At 34.4% G+C, this 22,040-nt stretch overlaps 4 protein-coding genes across 5 annotated transcripts; 1 reads left to right on the top strand and 3 right to left on the bottom strand.

Annotated features, from left to right (window-relative positions):
• On the top strand, positions 8,401-10,465 carry LOC107635917 (mitogen-activated protein kinase kinase kinase 3-like). The gene has a single exon (XM_016339465.2). The coding sequence runs from the start codon at positions 9,020-9,022 to the stop codon at positions 10,445-10,447; it is 1,428 nt and encodes a 475-aa protein (XP_016194951.1). The 5' UTR covers positions 8,401-9,019; the 3' UTR covers positions 10,448-10,465.
• LOC107638638 (B-cell receptor-associated protein 31) lies at positions 11,866-14,263 on the bottom strand. The gene is made up of 2 exons (XM_016341991.2): positions 13,529-14,263; positions 11,866-12,615 (listed from the first exon to the last, which is right to left on the bottom strand). Exons 1-2 carry the CDS (start codon positions 13,818-13,820, stop codon positions 12,257-12,259), a joined length of 651 nt encoding a protein of 216 aa, XP_016197477.1. The 5' UTR covers positions 13,821-14,263; the 3' UTR covers positions 11,866-12,256.
• LOC107635916 (probable F-box protein At4g22030) lies at positions 15,151-16,416 on the bottom strand. The gene has a single exon (XM_016339464.1). The coding sequence runs from the start codon at positions 16,414-16,416 to the stop codon at positions 15,151-15,153; it is 1,266 nt and encodes a 421-aa protein (XP_016194950.1).
• Positions 18,311-21,069, bottom strand: LOC107638637 (peroxisomal membrane protein PMP22). Of its 2 annotated transcripts, XM_016341990.2 has the most exons (7): positions 20,809-21,068; positions 20,499-20,597; positions 19,747-19,848; positions 19,400-19,475; positions 19,036-19,106; positions 18,762-18,847; positions 18,315-18,641 (listed from the first exon to the last, which is right to left on the bottom strand). In XM_016341990.2, exons 1-7 carry the CDS (start codon positions 20,878-20,880, stop codon positions 18,590-18,592), a joined length of 558 nt encoding a protein of 185 aa, XP_016197476.1. In that variant the 5' UTR covers positions 20,881-21,068; the 3' UTR covers positions 18,315-18,589. The 2 variants fall into 2 exon arrangements, with proteins under 2 accessions (XP_020976247.1, XP_016197476.1); XM_021120588.1 differs by lacking the exon at positions 18,762-18,847 and having other exon boundaries at positions 18,311-18,641; positions 20,809-21,069.

Genomic DNA, 22,040 nt, shown 5'->3' with positions numbered 1-22,040 from the left:
TCAAGATTTCAATCTCACCCAAAAGAATCCCATCTCACGGCTGTTAAGCGCATCATTAGATATATTAAGGGAACTTGTGATTATGGTATCCTAAATCTGATGAATTTTGTGCAGTAGGGTTTTGTGATGCAGATTATGCGGGAGATAGAGTGGATAGAAAAAGCACATCCGGAATGTGTTGCTTCCTTGGAAGCTCACTCAATATGTGGTCAAGCAAGAAACAAGCCACAGTAGCTTTATCCACAGCTGAAGCAGAATACATTTCCGCATCTGCATGTTGCACTCAATTAATTTGGTTAAAAATACAATTAGAAGATTACAAATTAAAAATCAATAGTATACCCTTATTTTGTGATAATATGAGTGCTATAAATATTTCAAAAAATCCTGTTTTGCATTCAAGAACAAAGCACATTGAAATTAAATATCATTTCATTAGAGAACATGTGCAAAAGGGAACTATTGATATTCAATTTGTAAAATCTGAAGACCAAATTGCTGATATTTTTACAAAACCCCTCTGTGAAGACAGATTCTGTAGCTTGAGAAAAAGTTTGGGAATGTTTGATTTAAATTTTATTAAAAATCTGTGAATTTGTGACTCTGTTCAGTTTTTGCTCGTAAGTTTGGACGAGATAAAAATAATGGCATGATGGAAGAGCTGTGGTCAAGGGGGAGGCAGCGCAGAATTCAAAATTTTATGGGCCCCACCAAAAATTCCTTGACCCCACCTTAACAATTGTGGTAGTTATCTTTCTACAAATAAGAATCTTCCTCTTGTGTCATCAAATCTCCTTGGAAGTGGTTATTGTCAAATCAAATCCCTATATTCATCTAATCCCTTGATTTAAGGCAACAACTTTTCAGTTTTGGATTTCAAAAGTTAAAAGGGAAATCATTTTTGGATAATAACCACCCATTATGGTCATTAACCGTCCACTAATGGTAATTACTCTCCATATTCTCTTTCCAAACCCCATTAAATGTGTTCACCCACCTTGTCTCTCTCTCCCTCTCAATTCGGTTATCACCCCCAACCTTTCATATTTCATTCCCCCATTACCATGAAAAAGAAAACCGCGCCAAGAAAGAGTGAAAGAATTCTTCTTTCTCAAAAACCATCAACACCCCAAACTCACACTCACATCCATATACATTCTACTTCCTCATCCTCTCCCTCACCTCCAATCAAACAAACTGAAGCCATGAGAAGAAAGGTAGTGGCCCAAAAGAGTTTCGGAAGAGGACGAAACAGGAAGAATAAGGACCCCCAAGAGGAAGAAGAGCAAGAATCTCATACTTCTCCCATGCCTTCACCTCCACCCTCATCACCGAAACGAACTACTCCTGGAAAAAGCTCCCAAAAGAATCAGGGGTTTGCACTCAATGACACTACTGAACCTCCAAACTTGGAATCCATAGAATTCAGAGACAAGTATGGCAAGACTCACTCCCACTTTGATCCAAGCAGATTTAACTCGTGCACCTCTTTTGAGTTTCATAAAGAAGTTATGGAGAAGCGTCATTTGTACACAACCTATCTTGTTAGCCTTGAAAATCTCACCAACAAGGGTATCAATATCTCCTCTCTGTTTGAACTTCTCAACTGGAAGCCTCTGCTTCTCATCCAGAAACCAGTCTACCCTGGTCTTGTTCGAGAGTTTTATGCCAATATGCGGCTCATTGACGGCACCCTTCATTCCTATGTCAAAAGGGTTCAAATAGCCCTTGATGCTGAGACAATTAGAGCGGACCTTGGGTTCAAAGATGAAGGACCGCGAGCGTACATGGTGGAAAAATGGGACACACAAGTTGGCGTTCCATACAAAACTGTTCTCAAGCACATTTGCGAGAACCTTTCTGGATTGCATGGCACCATTCCAACACATAAAGCTCTAGAACCGGTCAATTCCTTGCTTCACCGAATCATCACTCATATTCTGACTCCCCAAAGTGGCTCACACAACCGAGTAACATTTTCTGACTGTCTCATCTTATTTGCTTTGGTTACTTCTACTCCTATATCCTTTGGTTATATTATGATTAGGCACATGTGGGATTCTGTTAGAAGCACTAGAAAGGCTAACCTGCCTTATGGTATGTTTTTAACTAGAATATTTGAGTACTTTAAAGTTGATTTGTTGAATGAGGCTGTAGAAAACAAGGTGTCTTCAATTAGAGGAGGAGGAGCAACTAAGGACACCAAAGGGCGAAAATCTGCTGCATCGGATAGTGAGTATGAAGGCAGGCCAGAATCTTCCAAAACAATTAAGTCCATCAAACAGATTTTGGGAGAACTTTCAAACATGGCAGATCTGATGTATAAATCCCATAAAGAAGCCCGCAAACAAGCTTATGAAAGTGAGAAAGCTTGGAACAATTGCAAAGAAAGGGTTAATCTGATGATGGAACATTTTAAAGAAGATTTGGGAGATGATAGTGACAGAGATGCTGAAGAACAAATTAATTTTTCTGATGATTAGTGACTGTTTCTTTACTCTGTTTGATATTGGCTTCATTAGGCTCAATCTGTTTTTTTGTATGAGCATGACTTGATACTCCCTGCTCTAGGATAATCTCTAGGATATTGTCATATACACTTGCTACTTTCTCTTGAATATTTTGCTGTGTTGATCATGCTTTGTGCAGATGCCCCCATGATGACAAAAGGGGGAGGAAATTTAGTGTTTCCAAAATTGAAATTGGAACGAAACAGGGGCTGGAGAAACAGGGGAACAGGGGATGAAATTTTCAAAATTGAAAATTCATGATCACCCTTGTTCAAAGAATGCATGTTGTTGCATTCACTATGGTTGCTGCTTGAACTGCATTTGGTTTATAATGATGTTTGATTTACTTTTGATGCCTGGCTGTTGATTCATCATTGATAAACTTGTTGTTTGGAAAACTTATTTTTGGCAGTTCCTTTAAATTGTGTAATACATTAAAACTGCCTTGTTTTGATCATGTGTACTTCAAATACTTTTCCATCATGTTGTTTTGCTCTGATATCTTTAACATGAAAGGATTTGAAAAATTTTGAAATTTTTTGTTTGAAATAGTTTGAGCAGTAAATCAGTTTATGATATCAAATGAGTTTTTGATTATCAATTAAAACTGCTCATAAATCAAGTATTTAGCATCATAAAATATGCTAAATAACATTGTTACTTGAAGCTTGATTTAAATGTTACAGGTTAGTGCTTCCCTTGGTAAAATAAGCATACATCAAGGGGGAGCATTGTGACATTTTGAAAGGGGGAGAAATTCAAATTCAAGGGGAGTATTCTTTACTCAATATCTAAATTTTTCCCATTTCAATTTTAATAATGTTTGTCATCAAGGGGGAGATTGATGAGTTTGGAAAACTCCTATTTAATTGTTTTCCAACGGATTCCATCTCTCTGTTAAGAATGGATTTCAAATTTTAATATGTTAGCATTGGAAACACGAGAGAGAACTTGACTTTGATTTGATGGGAATCATTATGATTAATGCTATACGCTACTCAAAGCAAGGGAAGTAAAAAGCAATCTATCAACTTGTTTCATTTTCATTTAATTACTTTTACTTTAACTTCACATTCTCTCTCATCTCTTTCTTCTTCTTTCTTCGGTCCTTGTTCAGGAAATAATGGAAGAAATGTTCTTCAACCAACAGAAGGAAGAAGCTGCATGCATCAAGACCATCAAGCTAATGATGGCAAGAAAATTTTCATCTATGTTGTGTTTCATGATTCTGTGGGAATCCCCTTGTAAGTTGGGTTAGCACTTTACAAGTTGTAATCAGATTGATTATAGTGAAATTCCATCATGTTTGTGATGGAGACTGGATGTAGGCTGCACTGCAATTAGCAGCTGAACCAGGATATATCTGGGTGTAATCTTTCTTCTCTCCAACTCCATTTCTGTTTTCTACTACACAGGAGCAAAAAAAAAAACCAAAATGTCTCGTGCCAAGTGACGAGACAAAACAAAAAGTCTCGTGGCAAGTGACGAGCAAAAACAAAAAGTCTCGTGTCCAGAGACGAGCTAAAACAGAAAAGTCTCTTCTGAGTTCAGCAAGTATTAAGCAACAAAAAAAGGGGCTAAGATTCAACCCCCCTTCTCTTAGCCACTGAAACCATCAATTTCATATTTGCCTAGTTTGACATTTCTATTAGTAGAAGCTATTGTATTCAAACTTGAATTTTACCACTCAAATCATGAATAATATAATATTAGCTCTTGATATCAATTGTTGAGTCTGCAGTGGAATTTGGACTTCTAATAGATATATACAAAGTAATATGAAATTGAACACTACCCACAATAATACACTAACTATAACAAAGCCAATATGAGAAAATATGATGTGATTACTCTATATAATATGATGTGAATTAATTTTCTTTCTTATTTTTTTGATGATGTTTCAATTACAATACTACAAAAATATATATAGTATCATCTATGCTATAATTTCAATGAACAAAAATAAAATTCTCCTATAAAAATTCTTTACAAGTTCTCTTTTATTAAAACTCCTTACAAATCTTATTTTATTCCCTAAATTTGCTCTTAGCCTTCCTGTATTCTCACAAAAATAAATTAACTAAAAAGCTATTAGTTGTTTTAATTTTCTTTAATGAATATGCAATGAGTATAATTGGGTTTAGTGTAACGAACAGAAAATAGTATTTATTTCAAAGAAAAAATAGTATAAATAGAAGATAAATATTGATATAAAGATGATTGAACTGTTATATCTATTTTGCACCTAATTTAATTGCCGGGTATAAGGAGTGTAGAAGTTCTCACATATACCCCTTCATCACATGCCTAAACCTACGTAGGATTGAAGCAACCTTGTGTTTGAATCCTGTATTAAATTACTATTTCACTTTAGTCCATGACAACAATAAGATTTAATTTTCATTTGTTATCATATAAACTAGTTTTGACATAACTTTGTTCGACGTCTTCTTCAAAAATTTAAAGTAAGCATATCTGTTGGGCTGAATACTGTTCTGCTAAGACAACTTGATATTTTTCAACTTGTTCATTATCTCTTCTTCTCGAAACTTATCACTTGGAGTAACATTATTGGTTGATGACTTATTAGCAGTTTTAAGGGTGACGTTATCACTAAACTCTTTTAATAAAATTCTTTCAAAAAATAACTCTTGAAACATATCATCAGGTAGAAAAAGTGTTGCATACAGTGAGTATAACTGAAAAAATTCAGTAATACACTGTGTAATATAGAAATCACTACCATCTAGTGATGGATATTGATTATCTTCGAATAATTCTTCAATAACAGGTGAAATATTTAACTCAACTTTTTTTAATGAAAAGCTTTCACAGAATTCTTCGTATGATTTAGGAAGTAGTGGCAAATCATTATCACTATCTGTTCCTCTAGTCATCTTGATGTTTTTAACCTCTTCATTATCTCTTCTTCTAGCAACTATCATTAGCAACTTTAAGGATGACGTTATCACTAAGCACTTCTAATAAAATTCTTTTAGAAAATAGCTCTTGAAACATATCATTAGGTAGAAAAAGTATTGTATACAGTGCATATAACTGAAAAAATTCAGTAATACAGGAATATGAAAGTTATTACCATCCAGTAATAGATATTGATTTAATAATTTTTCACTAATAGGTGGGATATTTAACTAAACTTCTTTTAATGGAAATATTTTACAAAAGGATCTATTTGTACAATGTGTACAATGAGTTACAAAATGAACATCTCCTATACTATTTAGAATAATCATCCGAGTACTAGCGATAATAAACATCTTTCCATAAACTGATTTTGGGGTTCACCAAGAATCGAACTCTTAACCTTTCGGACAGGGACGGACCCAAGTATTAGATGAGGGGGGCACTTGCCCCCACTAGGTTTAAGAAAAAAAATAATTTTATATAAATTAATATATTTGTTTCAATATATTTTATTTTGTCCCATAAAAATTTATAAAATTTTATTTTGAGATTCATGTTATAATTATATCTCTTATACTCCTTAAACCTCCATTGTATACATTGTATAAATATTCCATTGGCTCCTCATACTTTCCCTTTACAAAATTCTTCATATGACTTAGGAAGTAGTAGCAAATCATTTTTACTATCTTTTTGGTTCCCCATGCATTCCATTGTTAAGAAAAAAAGATATAGCAAATTATAAGATACTTGATGTATTGTTAAAGAAAAAGACAGAAAAAAAAAAAGAAGACAAGCAATTCTAAATTATGAAAGTAAAATTAAATATATATAGAGTATTGACTTATAAAAGATAAAAATAAATAAAAATAAAATAAAATAATAAAAACTAAAATTATAACTGAATTTATCTATTTTGTTGGATTAAATTTATGAATCGTAAAACTTCTATTATTATCGTGGACTAAGATAAAATAGTAGTTTAATACCTATTCATTGGTCTTACAGCTTCTATTATAAGTATATAACTCATCACCTCGAAATTGAGTATGTATTAAATCATTACAAAATTGTATTTACAAATAACGATACCTTAATTTGTGAGTAGAAGCAAATGATTGGAGGTTGAGGAACATACCGACGGGTTGGAAAAATCTTAAAATATAATCACCTAGTTAGATCTAATTTGAGCCATATAATAGTGATGATTAGGTGACGCGTATTGAATTGAGCTAGCATGTCACCAGCCACAACGAATTTATAGTTAAATTTGGGTCAATGTATCTGGCCAATGGCTATTCAGGTGTTTAGGTAGTGATGAGTAGAAGCCAGGTTTCCATTCTGGAAAAACTAAAAAAGAAATGTGAACGCTTTTTAATCAAATCTTAATTAAAAAAAAAAGAGGGATTATGAAATGTGCACCGTACAGCATGCCGCAGCGTGATCCCCTGATCCAATGCATGCATCAAAGATGATTGGCTGGCGGCATGTGACTAATGCAATCTTCAATCATTGGCTTGCTTCAATTTCAAGCATCCAAACACGCCCTTAAGCGTGTTACCGTCACTAATACGCACGCAAAGCGTCAACGCCTACGTCCACACTTCCTCACCCTACTTTCAACACTTACACTTAACACTCCAACACATTTGTTTTCACTTTCTTTAATTTCTTATTCTTTTCCTCGTTTTAATTTTTAAACTAGTGCATTTAATTTTGGATCTTGATAGATAATGATTCTCTAAAGTGTGCGATGTAGGAGCATTATTCTTTTTTTAAAGAGTGTAACATTGTAATATTTAAAGGATGATGGAAAAGTTAATGACACAGATTATATGATTGATTATGCTTGGGGTTCTTAAATTAAATCTTACAGTATTAGTTTTTCTCAAAAATGATTTAAATGTGACACGTTATCCTCTAAAATACATAAGTATAATACATGATGCACTTTTTATAGACTTTAGAAAAGCCAAATTCTTTTCCTTTCATCATGTGGTGATCGATGCTGCTTATGCTTATTAGTGAAACGAGTTAGTTGGCTTTTTTCGTTCCTTCCTTTAACCATATGTTATGTTATGTTATATGTATTCCAACTGTACTTTCAATCTGTGCAAAGTGCAATAATCCAACATTGTTGCCCATACTTTTAAGGCCTTCGCCGTTTAATATTTCAATATTTATTCACCTTTACAGTCATCGTGACTCATCATAGATAAATCCCAAGCTACGAATGGTTCTTTCTTTAAAATAAAAATATTAATAATAATAATAATAAAGACTTTCGCTGTTGCCTTTCTTTAATTTTGTTTTGCTTCGCATACAATCTACCTAATCTCGGAGATGAACTGGAAGTTCCTTTTTTATAAAATAAAAAACACCATTTCGTCCATTATTCCACTTTGACTTTAAAAATCAACTACGGCGTACGTAGATTAACTGAATTAATTATGCGGGAAGTAAAGCGGATAAGACTCCAGGCTACAAATAATATTCTACTTCAACAATTATTTCAATCTTATGCGTCAGTTAAATATGATAAAAGATAAATTAATATATATGATAATATATAGTTATTAGATAATATAACATATGCAAAATGTTTTACACTGTATAAAACTAAATTCCTCAAGAATTGACTTTCACCAAAACAGACACATACAATGCATACAGATTATTATATTGAATTCACTGAATCGAAACAGTTATTTTCATCTTGTTCTTTTCATTTGGAGATTATTATATTGAGACGGTTTTCTATCTTTTCCAAACAGAATGTGCTACCTACCTGTTTGGCAAAATCCCTGTAATTTTCACATTATTATCTAGGCTACCTAATAATAATAATGCATATACTATTATAGCATAAAGTTCCTAACCTATTGTGGTGGTGTGGGCTCATGAAAGGTACTAACATATAGATTACAATATAGTTAACAAAATTAATGGAACAAAAAAAGAAAATACCATGGAATATGCCAGTGAAGATTATCCATAAACACTCATGATTCATGAATCACGCGCGCACACAGTAATAACGTTCACCGGTTAATATTTCAGCACGCACCGAACCGCAATCTTAGCGTAGTATAACCACGTGCCACCATGTGAACACAATTCATTCACTATCTCATGATTATGTTGAAAAAACTTGTTTAAGTCTAAAACTAGCCAGGTGTACAGTAGTAGCACTAACCATAAGTAGCATTAGCGAACAGTGAACACACATAACATGGCCGGCCAACAACAAAAGGGAGAGGTTTGGACACGTGGATCGCTCCCATCATCTCATGACAAGAACCTTGTGATAGATGAATGAGACGGCCGCCGTCCATTGTACACAAGCAAAAAAAAGTGCACATTTTTAATTGAAAGAGCAGCTTTCCATATCACCAATCATAACTCGGTTAACCCTTCACACTAAGCCAACCAAACCAAACCAAACCAAACCATATTGTATCTTATATAAATATATAATAATTTCCATAAACTGTAAGAAACCTAGCTAGCTCCCAATTCCCAACAATAACATTCCATACCATACACACATCCAACACTCTCTTCTCTCTTACCTCTGATCCATGGACTACTACTGGACTAGAGGTCACACCCTCGGCCGGGGCTCCACAGCCACCGTCTACACTGCTGAATTTCATGGGTCTGGTGAACTCTTTGCCGTGAAGTCAGCGGAGGTACACCGATCTGAGGAGCTGCGGAAGGAACAGGGTCTTCTTTCATCGCTCAATTGTCCTCAGATTGTCAAGTACAAAGGGTACGATGTTACGTACGAGGATGGTCTGTACTTTTACAACCTCTTCTTGGAATACGCGCCAAGGGGGACCCTGCTTGACGTAATTGCCCATTACAACCACCGCGGTGCCACCATGGAACACTCGTTGGCCAGTGTCTACACGCGCCAGATTCTGTTGGGACTCAACTATCTTCATTCCAATGGGATAGTACATTGCGACGTCAAGGGGCAGAACGTTCTCATCACCCAACATGGTGCCAAAATCGCCGACTTTGGTTGTGCCTGCAAAGTTGGCTCCGGCGCCGGCGGACGAGGAGGGGTTATCGCTGGAACGCCGGCGTTCATGGCGCCGGAGGTGGCGCGTGGGGATGAACAGGGATTCACAGCTGACGTGTGGGCCCTGGGATGCACCGTTCTTGAGATGGTTACCGGGAAACCGCCGTGGAAAGACGTTTCCGGCGACCCTGTTTCGGTGCTTTATCGGGTTGGATTCTCCGGCGAGGCGCCAGAGATTCCGGAATCTGTGTCGGAGGAAGTTAAGGACTTCTTGGGGAAGTGCTTGAGGAGTGAAGCGAGTAAGAGGTGGACGGTGAAGGAGCTTCTGGGACACGCGTTCGTTGCGGAGTCGCGTTTTGTGGGAATAGAATGTGATGATCATGATTTGGACACACCCACAAGTGTTTTGGAACCACAAGGCCTTTGGAACTGGGACACCAATCAGGACTCGCCACGTGGCATCTCTTCAATGAATTCTCCAAGTGCTAGGGACAGAGTTCTTGGGTTGTGTGGTGATGATGAGCCTAACTGGGATCTTAATAATGCTGATGATGATAAGTGGATCACTGTCAGAAGCAATGGGGACTACTCTCCCGTTGGAGTAGCTCAGGATTTTTGTTCAGACAATGTTAGGATCCTTAGAGAGGATGATGAGAATGTTTTGGTGAATTTTTATGAACCACCAAAGGATGTAGTAGTAATTTGCAATGTAATTCATGAATTGAGTAGATGGAATGATGTAGTAGTTGTTGTTGGTGATTCTTACCTTTGCAGAATCATTGATTGTAAGTGTTGCATTAGAGATTCAGTGTTTGTAGGGTGTTGTTCATCATGTTCATCTCTAAACATTTATTATTATTGTAAGAAGAAAGAAATTTATGTTACGCATGGTCTCCTCTTTAATTCCACTTTGGATGATATTGCTACTTACAATTTAAATTTACTATTCTACTTCAATGGAATAATATTCCCAATAATGTGAGGCTAAAATTTAATGCTATCCATATAGCAAAGGCTGGCTCCTACTTTAACCAGCTAACATGTTAACCTATACTTTATTATATTATACTGTAACGAAACATAATGCAGATCACAACATGTTTTTAAACAGTAAATTTCTTACTTTTTTTAATATGGTATATTTGGTTTTGTTATTGATGGTGATTGGATGGTGACACCGACCAAATTGATACTTGGGTAACTTTGTATTACTGAATGCACATCAGCATGGTTAAGTTTTAGAGACTTTTAGTGGCACCAACTTTTTAATGTAAAATAAAAAACATCACTATGGTTATCTTAATTGACCAATACCTTAATTCATATAACTGATTTGGCTTGGGCAAGTTGCAATTGAGAACACATTTTGGGCTCTTAAATGAGCTGAGAGGTCGCAGATGCCACTTTATCCTCAACAGGACTAAGTAACCGCCCCTCCTTCCCTTTGTTATCTAACATCTTTATTGATTACATATTCTTTCATTATTATAATTATATTATATCAGCTAGCCTCTATTATTAGTTCCAAGGGGACCACAATTACAAACTATACGATAAGGGTAACAGTAATGGCACAAATCATAAGTTTGGGTCTTTTCAAATATAAAATGGTACCGAAAAAGGCCAAAACAAAAGAGTCAAATTAAAATAGTGTTTTTGTAATTCGAACCAGGCTGCAGCAGGATGGTGGTTGGGTTGTCTATCTTTTCATCTATGATAACATGACCTAATTCTAAAGAGTTACTAATTATTCCTTTTTGGACTGAACCATACATAACCAAGAATCTTATTTTACATCATAAATAAATAAATTGACAACTATTATTATCTATTTACCAGCTCAGCCTAAAACTCCGTTATCTTAATATAATTTGTCCAAATTGGCATATGTAAGTATGCTTTTTTTTTTCATTATCCTACAATTTGATAAATCAAGGACTAATTTATCGTAGATTTAAGTTCCATTTAAAGGTCCGCCATTAACTAATAAGTTACTGTATCTACAAAAAAAAAATTGAATTCTCAATGTGAGTTGACCACTTATCAACCTAAATTAGTTATAGGTTAGAATGCTTTGTAATGTAGTACTTGTCAAGTTACGTTTAGTTTTTAACTGAAATGTGAGTGTCATTCATCATATTAAAAAAATGCAGGCTGAGAAGAGCAATGCAACAAATAGCAATTCCATTGTACCAATGCCAACTCAAGAAAAATAAAAAGAAATACAGCAAATAGTATTGTACCAATGCCAACTTAGGCCTAATAAATTAAAATAAAAAGGAGGTAAAAGACTAAGACAATAAAAGTTTCTTAATCTTCTTGGACATAAGAATTATTTTAGGTAAGATTAACTAACATAAATATGACCAAAAATGGAAAAAAAAGTTTAACACAAGAAAATGACCAAACAAGAAATATTTTCCGGCTAAACAAGGCGTCATCTGAATAGGACCAATGTTAATATCAAACAACAATAAATGCCAACAGAAAAAAACATAAAACAGCACCAGGCACTTTCTTGGCCACATCCTTCAATGTTTGTCAAATCTTAAGTAGTGAAACATATAAGTTACATATGTGCAGGGAATCAGAACTATATTTCTGTAGTCACATTTCAAAATTTTCACATTTTTTGTCAGCACAAAATTGATAACAAAATCACAACCTTTAAGTGAAAATCCTAATTCTTATGGATCATGTGATAACCTGTTATCAGCAAACTTCCATGAAATCCTGGAAACTAAATCATCCACACACCTGCAATCTTTTCTTACATACTCTTGTTGGTACCTTAACGTGACAACCTTCCATTGACTGATTGTAATTGACTGCGGAGTTCCTGGTTTTCTTCCAGTAAGCGGCCATACTCAAGCAGGAATCCCTCAGATTGTTTTCTTAAAGCAGATACATTGGCTTCTGCAACATCTACATCTTCAGTTTTTGACCGCAGTTCAGATTCAAGCTGGTGGACTTCTTTTCTCAATCTGGCTGCTTCTTCTTCTATGGCTTTGTTTTCTTCTGAATTCAAAACTTTTGCTTCTTCTGCACGTGCTTGTTTCTTGGCAGCTTCCATGCTCTTTCTTCGAAGACGGAGTTCTCTTATGTAATGGTGTAATCTGTCTACCATAAGTGCAAGAAAAAGTACAGCACCTGCACATAATTGACAAAAGATGATTGATTCTAAATACCCATAGTGTTCTCTACTAGTCTCAAATCTCAATATTTTCAGAATATTAAGGGAACAGAGTGAGTGTCCTGAAACTCAAAACATTGTCATTCAGGTAGGATTATAACTGTGATTCCATTCCAAAGTCCTTTTTCTTATGATGCGATTTAGGATATTGGATGGCATCAACATTATTGGGAAGACAATAAGGAAGTTCATATGGAATATAATATATAGAGTAAACAATCGAATTGGTCCTTAACGAATTTTAGATCGAACACTTTGCTCCCAAGGAATTTCAGATCTGACAGAAGTAATTCTCAAAGACTTCTAGGGAATAAAAATTTGTTGGGGAGCAAAGTGTCTGATCTATAATTACTTGAAGACCAATTTGGTGTTTATTCTAATATATATTATGTATTTTACTTGAGGAAGGTGCTTTAGCAGGAATCCAAAAGTTTTTATTAGAACAGAACAATAATGTTAGATTGTTTGATTTTGCTTGAGTAATATTAATCAGTAAAAACCATATAATTTGATTATTATGGAATATTTAATCAACCCATTTTGATGGCTCACATTTAGAATCTGCTTAAGAAGTTCACACAACTCAAGTTGATTCAACATTCGACATTCATCTACTAAGGAAAGAAAAACCAGTACCAAACAGTAATATAGACATTTCTAGAATGACCCAAACCAAAAAACAGTGAAACAGTAACTCCAATGCAATCATGAAAAATGCTGAATAAATCTGAGACACAACCATGAATATACAAAGTCTCACATTGTATTATACATCCTCAATAGCTCAAAATAGCAATGTAACAAATCAGTTCACACCATAACAAAAACAACAACTCATTCAACTAATGAAAGGAAAGGAATTGTACATACCCATTAGTGTCGATTCAAGAAGGTGCTTGGCCATTAGAACCTGATCGGTTGGGTTGAGAGAACCACCAGCAGCATCCTCGATCCCACGCTTCTGAATCTGGAGCATGGTGTACACAGTGGAGAAGAGCACCACAAAGATGGTACCTGCAACACTCTTAACCATGAGTGGTCCTCTACCCCTCTTCAACCGATCCAATCCCATTATCACAAGCTTCCTCAATGGGGTCTTGAACAGCAACACCACTATCATCGCTGCCTCCATGAACACCACTAGAAACAGCAACTGAATCATCTTCCCACAGCAACAATGAGCAGCGTAACAATGTCAAGAGCTTAAATTTCGGATCTTTGATCGATGGGGTATGAATGAGTGTGGCAATTTCACAAACAGTTGGATGACAGAGACACAATTCTTATGGGCCCACTGGGAGGTTGTGCATCACTGTCATCAATCTCAAATGGTCATTGATACCAGTCAGTCAGATTCAATTAAAATTTTAAAAACAATAAAAAAAAATTGGAGCTTTTGGTTGGAATGTGAAGAAAAAAGGAAAAGGAAAAGGCAATGGAAGGCAAGAAGAATAGTTTGTGGTTACATTACACCACTCTTGTTTTTATTAACGAGAAAATGTCGTTTGTGTAAATCAGATCTATGTGAGCACCGTCCTATTAGTGTTAATCATATTCTAATCCGCAATTAAATGAGTTCTGAACTTAATAAGATTATTCTCTCTAAATGTAATGCTTCTTTCATAACTCTTATTTTTGCTTCTTTTGTAGGTTTAGTTGACTAGAAATTGTAAGGTTATGTTTTTAACTAGACCAAAAGGCACTAGATGGAAGCAGAATAAACTAGTAATAATGGATAATGAAGGTCACATAATTAAAGTAATCCGTCTGCAAATTATGCTTTTGTTTAATGCAGCCTGCATTAGTCTATTATTACTTTTTACTACCAACCGTTTACGTTAGACAAGGACTGAGTAACTAGAAGTGTAAAATTTGAATACTTTAATGTTTTGGTTTTGCAATTTTCGGTAATATCGCTGGGGGTTTACAAAAATCAGGTAAAGAGAAAGCTGCAGCATTGTTACATACTTATATCAATTTGTTTACCGATTGTTGCTAATCCACATAATTAGCTTCTTATGGATCATGGATATGGATGTCAAAACAAATAAAATTCCCATTTCATTTCAAGTCTCCAAACCTGTTCTCACTTGTTCTGTTCTGTTGTTCAATTGTAACTATTAGTGACCAAAATTAGTTAGCATCCTTTTTCCTGTTTTGGCCTTTTGGCTTTTCTATTTGTTTTTGGTCTTCTTATAATTTAATAACAAAATAATAAGGATAAAATTAATTAAGTCAAGCGCTTTACATATAAAAGAGTGAATGAATAGTACTACTTGACCCCTAAACTATGCATATCGAAGCTGTCCAACAGTCATGTGCTTTAATAATCTGCTATTTCCAAAATTTGATTATTTGGATTGTTTGGATTACCCTGGATGCAATGCATAAGGACAATGCAGATCAGAACCAGCTTGATGAATAATTTGAGCAGATAAGCTAAAGTCTCAAATTATCATTTACAAAGAATCTTAATAACATTTTCGGTATGCCTAGAAAAGCTTGCTAGCAAAATCGTTTTGAGTAGAAGATGAAAATTGACTTAGTTCTTCAAGACTTTTACCAAGCTGTAGGGCAACTTTGATCTCAAACAATTCTCCATTTTCCCTTCTGTGAAGATCTTTTTCCCTTAAATTCTGCTGAATAGACTCCTCCATGAGCTTGAAGAACCCAATAAGAGACCTATATAACTCAAACACCATGCCAACTTGGCCACCATGCTCAACTGTGTTAACAACACAAGCCAAAGCCCCACCAACAACACCAAACATCACAGGCCATGAACCATTCACACATCCCAAACAAGCAGAACCAATTGCTGCAAGACCAGTGAGTAATGGCCCTGAAACTGCCAACACCTTGTTTAGATTCAAAGCCTTTCTACTTAGCCTCGTGTACTCAGCCATGTCCTTCTTCCTCACAGCTTTCACAATTGCTTTCATTTCCCCTTCCAACCTTGAATCCCATCCATTATTGCTGTTGTTTTTGTTGTCCCCTACTTCTTCTTTCCAATGATGTTTCTTCTTCCTTTGAGGCCACCACACTGCTGGTTCAATTTTGTGAGGGAATTTGTCAAGCACGGTGCCTAAAAGAGGAAGAGGGTAAGCCTTGTCCAATGCCAAAACTCTTTCCATTGCTTCAGTTACCTCGAATTCATTGGCGTTACCGAGAGAAACCTTTGTTCTTAGCTCTCCATTAAGCTGCTTGAACAACCTAGCAGCATTTCTCTGTTCCTCAGCAAGCTGTGATGGCTGGAATTTGTTCATGACAGCAAGTATCCCAGTTGCAGCCATGAAAAGGATTGTTGATGAAACCTTAAGTGCCATAAGAGGTGCTCCACTTGAAGTAGTACTAGTAGCTGCAAGAGCAAGCATGGTTGAAGCAGAAAGAGTGATCATGTTAACTGATGTTAGAAGAAGGTGGTTCCAGTTGTCGCGTTGCGCTGCCACGTTCTTGTGCATCTCCAATCTATCTGATACAATCTCCATAATCAAATGAAGCTTAACTATCTCCATGGACTTTTGAGTAAGTGTTGTTGAATTGTTAGAATAATTATTATTGTTGGTGTAGTGTTTTGTGGTGGTGGTGGTGGTAGATGAAGTGAAGTTATTTAGATAATCCAAGTCTGCTGCCAAACTTGATGGGGTGGTGGTGATTTTGGTCACATGGATCTTGGGCACATTCATTGTAGCAGCAATCGATCTTGTACTCAAACACCAGAATGAAGAAACTCTGCTATGAATTACACAGGTTGCCATGTGCTATTACCCTCTCTTTGTTTATGAAGGCCTTTGATTTTATATGCTAATGCTTAATCACATGCATATATTTATATACAAGAGGATCCAGCAATGAGATTTTATTATTTTAGGTAATGCAAAATATGGTTGAAGGAGGTTATGTTGTGTGAAATGTGAATTGATTTATGTCTTCTTACTTTGGCTATATCTACATTGAGTATTCTCCCTCCTATGCTGACTTTCAACTTTCAACAGACATAACGAGTAAACTCTGCAGGCTAACTATAAACATGTTAATAAAATAAGACCTTAAGTCCATAACTTTAACAATTAATATTAAAAAATTTAAGTATTTACTCGTGTATGTTCTTATCAACTAATATATTGTGTCAAATATTGTGTTATAGCTCATATAATGCATGTCCCTGCCTTATTTTGCAAACATTTTGACATTATAATAACTCACAATACAAAGTTCTTTTTTTACGATTTATTGTGTTCATTTGCTTACTTACTATTCAGCGTCTTCATAGTCTTTATAAATAATTTTCAGATTTGCTGAAATAGTCGTGTAAAATTGATGGATAATTCTAAGTTCCTAAGTCTAATTTTCCATCCTTTAAATGAAAGCAATGACCCTTATTTTGTGGGTGACATACACTTATTAATAATGGGAATGGATTCTCTCAATTTTTTTAACAATTGAGGAAATAAAGTGTGATCTCTCATCATAAATTTTATAAATAGAATAAAAAAAACATAAAAAAAAAATATTAAAGAATTAAAGATCACACTTTAATTACTTTCTCAATTATTAAAAAAATAAACATGAATTGAGGAGCCATTTGGCGTAACCTTTAAATATAGCAAGTGCCTTCTCTTCTTCTCATTTCTCAAGTCTCTCAATAACATAAATTTTTGGCATTATTGGCACTTCAATTTACACTTCATGACCATGCATGTCTCACTTCTTCATATCATATTTTCTAAGAGATGCTAAAAACTTCATTATTATAATTCACATGTTCACATGTGCTGTTCCGCGTATGAACCTCCGAAACTATATTTTATTATGTGAAAAAAACTATTACTGGGATGTTATTATAGGGCAATGTACTTATTGAGAGAAATGTTTAATTGTTTACTGATAACAACAAATAGAACTTCCTTACGTGCATGGCTTGTTTTAATGGCTTGTTTTAATATTATATAATCCGTGAAAGCTAAACCCAGTTAGTTTAGCTTCCACGGATTATATAATATTAAAACAAGACATTAAAACAAGCCATGCACGTAAGGAAGTTCTATTTGTTGTTATCAGTAAACAATTAAACATTTCTCTCAATAAGTACATTGCCCTATAATAACATCCCAGTAATAGTTTTTTTCACATAATAAAATATAGTTTCGGAGGTTCATACGCGGAACAGCACATGTGAACATGTGAATTATAATAATGAAGTTTTTAGCATCTCTTAGAAAATATGATATGAAGAAGTGAGACATGCATGGTCATGAAGTGTAAATTGAAGTGCCAATAATGCCAAAAATTTATGTTATTGAGAGACTTGAGAAATGAGAAGAAGAGAAGGCACTTGCTATATTTAAAGGTTACGCCAAATGGCTCCTCAATTCATGTTTATTTTTTTAATAATTGAGAAAGTAATTAAAGTGTGATCTTTAATTCTTTAATATTTTTTTTTTATGTTTTTTTTATTCTATTTATAAAATTTATGATGAGAGATCACACTTTATTTCCTCAATTTGCAGGGAGTTTCTCGGATGTTTGTTATAGAACATCATCATGACTGACTTCTTTTGATTATTATCTAAATCTATTATTTGTCATTACGGTTTAAGCGTTTCAATATTTTTTCTTACTAAAAGTGACTCGAAATTTTGGCAATTAAAATACGAGGATAAAATTAACAAATTCTATGGATTCCACCACCAGCAATTAACAAACCAAACATACTCCCAAAATAGGCTTTACCCTTTAATTTTAATTCAGACATACTGATTTTTTTAGATTCTCAAGCGAACACTTATATTCTGAGGGAAAGGGTATGCCTTATGAAATTCCAATAGTTCAAAATAAATCAGAAGCATACAGCACTGGGAGCAGTTAGATATTGACCCTCATAACATATTATATTATCTATTACTTAGAAGAGCTTTTACTATGATCACTTTAGGCTTTAATCAATACCATGGACCGTGCTCTTAGGTTCAAGAATATTCCCCTGAAATGAAAAATACACACAACACAATGAATGAATGATCTCAAGTTTTGTTCACTGTTTACCAAATGATGATGAAAGACAAGGAGAGTCAAAGAAAGAAAGAAAAAAAGAAACATGTACCAGCAAAATGCAACTAAGCTGTGGAAAACAACACGGAAATGAAGAGGCATGAATTTGTGATTTATGAACCCCACAGCAGGAAAGAACTGCACCCCAAATCCATTAGAGGCTCTCAAGTTGGTGATCAATGACAATAATAATAATAATCTTTTTTTGACAGAAATACTTGCATGCTCTTAGCTGTCACCATTTATTTTCAAATATAATGTTTTTAACATTTACTCAATTTTTGGAGTGATCTTAAATGTTATTTGAAGTTGTAATTGAAGATTACCGTCCATGATGTGTACTGCACTGATGGATAGTCCTTCTTAACCTTAGCTTTCACATGCACCCATGGTCGACCTGCGGTCAACGGCGTATGGCAGTTTAGACATCATTTTGTGGATTCACTTGGTACCCAAAAAATGAGTCATTCTCTTCATTATTTTTTAGGATATTTGTTCTTCTTCTTTGTTTTTTTCGAGTAAATAGTTGACCAGGAATATAATTGCATTAGGTGGACTATTTAGTGTGTTGACATGGATGAGAATTATCTTATTTGTTCACATTTTTTCCACTTGTGTCTAACCAAGTGTAAATCCATGTTAACTTTGCTAAAAAGATGCAAGTTAATTAGGTATATAGAAAGGGCTAACCTTCAATAACTAATCCATAATAAATCAAGAAAAGCAAATTGTTCAGAGGAGAAGATGTCAACTGTTCAATCAAAACCTGAAAAGCCAAAAATAATTGAAAAAGGATAAGCAACTTATTACCTTGTCTCTTTTATAGAAGTGGGTTTGGAATATCCAAGAATCAAACATTAAAACCAAATAGAAATAGATATAGAAATAAATCCTTGTGGAAATATATTAGGACAGATATGGTTAAAGAATTGAAATTCATTTACAAAAATTTGTATAGGATTTGTGGTAATCTTATTTTTCAATTTTCAGTTTTGCAGTTGGAATAATGTTTCTAACACAAGTTTTTGCAGCTTCACCTTCTTGGCTGCGGTTGTTGAGTCTCTCTTCCCTTTGAAAATTTTATCCAGTATAATATGAAAGAAGTGTCCAAAGGGTCCAAGATAAGCAGCTCCAAAAAACTGCATGCAATAAACGATTTATGTTATTCCTAATGTAAACATGGAATGGCATTGAAAACAAATATTTTAGACATAACTTGTATCTAAATTTATTGGCCAAAATGATGTGACATTATGCATATAACAAGTTGACCCTGAATAATTAATAAGCGGTAAAAGATCAGCAGCTATTATTTTACTCCTTTTTTTATTCTTATTAGGTATTTCCAGCACCCAAAGTGTGATCCTGATCATTGCACAAAGTAGTTTGACCTCATTGGTATATTGCAGTTCATCAAAATAGTGATATTAATGAGAAGCAAATGTTAATCGTTCTAATGAAATTTATAGATATTTTAGAGAAAAAAAAAAGGGGGCCGTTTCAACATCTTAACAAACTGCTTTTCAACATATAGGTTTAAATTTTCCTTCAATGTTTCCCTTCCACATCACTGCTAGTTATTTAGATTTTAGAACATTGCTGATTGAATAAACCTTCAGCTTATTCGTTGAAATTATAAATGCAGATCATTAGAATGGCTACTTGGGAAAATATCTTGTTAAGATCCTAACATTTTACCCTTATTGGTCAATTAATCTTATTGACCAAACTAAAACTAAATTATCTGGAATTAGAGGCAGTAGAAAAGTAAGAAGGAAAAGGAGCTGACCACTTTGAGAAGAATCCGTTTGAATTGAAGTTTTTGTATTCCAGTAAGCTTCTGAGACACTATGTCACTGATAGCTGACAACACCCCTGCTGTGATAACCTGAATTAGTCACAATCGAAGTTAATAAACCCATCAACACTCTCTTACCTGAATGGTTAAAAGTTTAAAACTTAAAAGGTAGCTCTTTTAGGACTACCGAAAACAGAGGGTCGACGAAAATGGATGCAAGAAGGAAAATTGCTGAAGTGAGAGGTAAGTTTATAAAAAAAATGCAGAAAAGAAAAACAAGGTAAATGAAGAAGAAGAAGACCTTGGTTCTCAAAGGGTGTTGCTGGAGCTGTTTCAAGTAATTGTTGAGTCCGTTCTTGGCTAAAGATCCCATCTTTGGCTTCAAACACAAGTGGGTTTTGTTTGACTTAGGAACAGAGTGTGTTCGTGCTCGTCTTAAATCTTAATAATGGAAGGTTTGTGGTTTATGCAGCACATGCGTAATAAGAATGAGTGATGTATCGCCTTACAAAATATCTCCCCCAAATGGGAGGAATTGAAACCAAATCCCTAACTAACCAGCTTATTGGTCCACTTATGACTTAACTAAATATTTAAAATTTAAATTTTATTTTATATATGTAATAATTTATTACAACAACAACAAAGTCTTGTCCCAGTGGGGTCAGCTACATGAATCAAACGACGTTATTATGCTCTGTCATGTATCATATCTACAGAGAGACCGTTTACATGTAGATCTCGTTTGACTACCTTATGGATGGTCTTCTTAGGTCTTCCTCTGTCTTTCGCCCTTTGTCCATCTTCTATCTCATCCACTCTCTTGACTGAATGTTCTATCGGGTCTTCTTCTCACATGTCCAAACCACAATTTTTAAATTTTTTAAATTTAATCACATTAATTTTTGTAGTAATTTTTGTTACAGAATTAATTAAAAATTTAAGAATTAAATTGAAGTAATTGAAATTTAAAGATTAAATTAAAATTCGAATATAATTTTAGTCCTTAGAGACCAACTTTAATATTTACTCTAATTTTTCGAAAATACCATAAAAAATGAGGAATAAGAGTTAGGACACTAATGAATGTAGGTGTTAGGCCACATCAACCATTTTTATTTTGTTGATATCAACGCCATTTTTTCCTTTTTTTTTTTTGGTGACTTGACAATTTTTCGTTTAACAATTAACAACTATGACGGATTCCTCAATCACATTATATTGGATCTTATATGTATATCATGACTATTTCATTTCATTTTTGCTTTTATTTTGTTCAGCTTCTATTTTTCACTTGTTCATCCTGCTTCCTGAATTTAAACTTCTGAAATCTCAAGGTATTTTCACATAATTTGACTCAACTCAACTCTATATAGTTTAATTTTATATTTTTATAACTAGGAATGAAAAAATGTCATACAATCTAGCAAGAACTTACAGACTAATTTGTATTTGACTTGACCTCACAGAAAATAAATTCAGGCCAAAATTATTTTAAAACTTAAAATTTTTTAATAAATTAGTCTCAAGTTT

The sequence above is a fragment of the Arachis ipaensis genome, chromosome B04 (genome assembly GCF_000816755.2).
Source record: "Arachis ipaensis cultivar K30076 chromosome B04, Araip1.1, whole genome shotgun sequence".
In the NCBI taxonomy this organism is placed as follows: Eukaryota; Viridiplantae; Streptophyta; class Magnoliopsida; order Fabales; family Fabaceae; genus Arachis; species Arachis ipaensis.
Note: the sequence above shows the minus strand (reverse complement) of the source record. Positions and strands in the feature narration are given on the sequence as shown.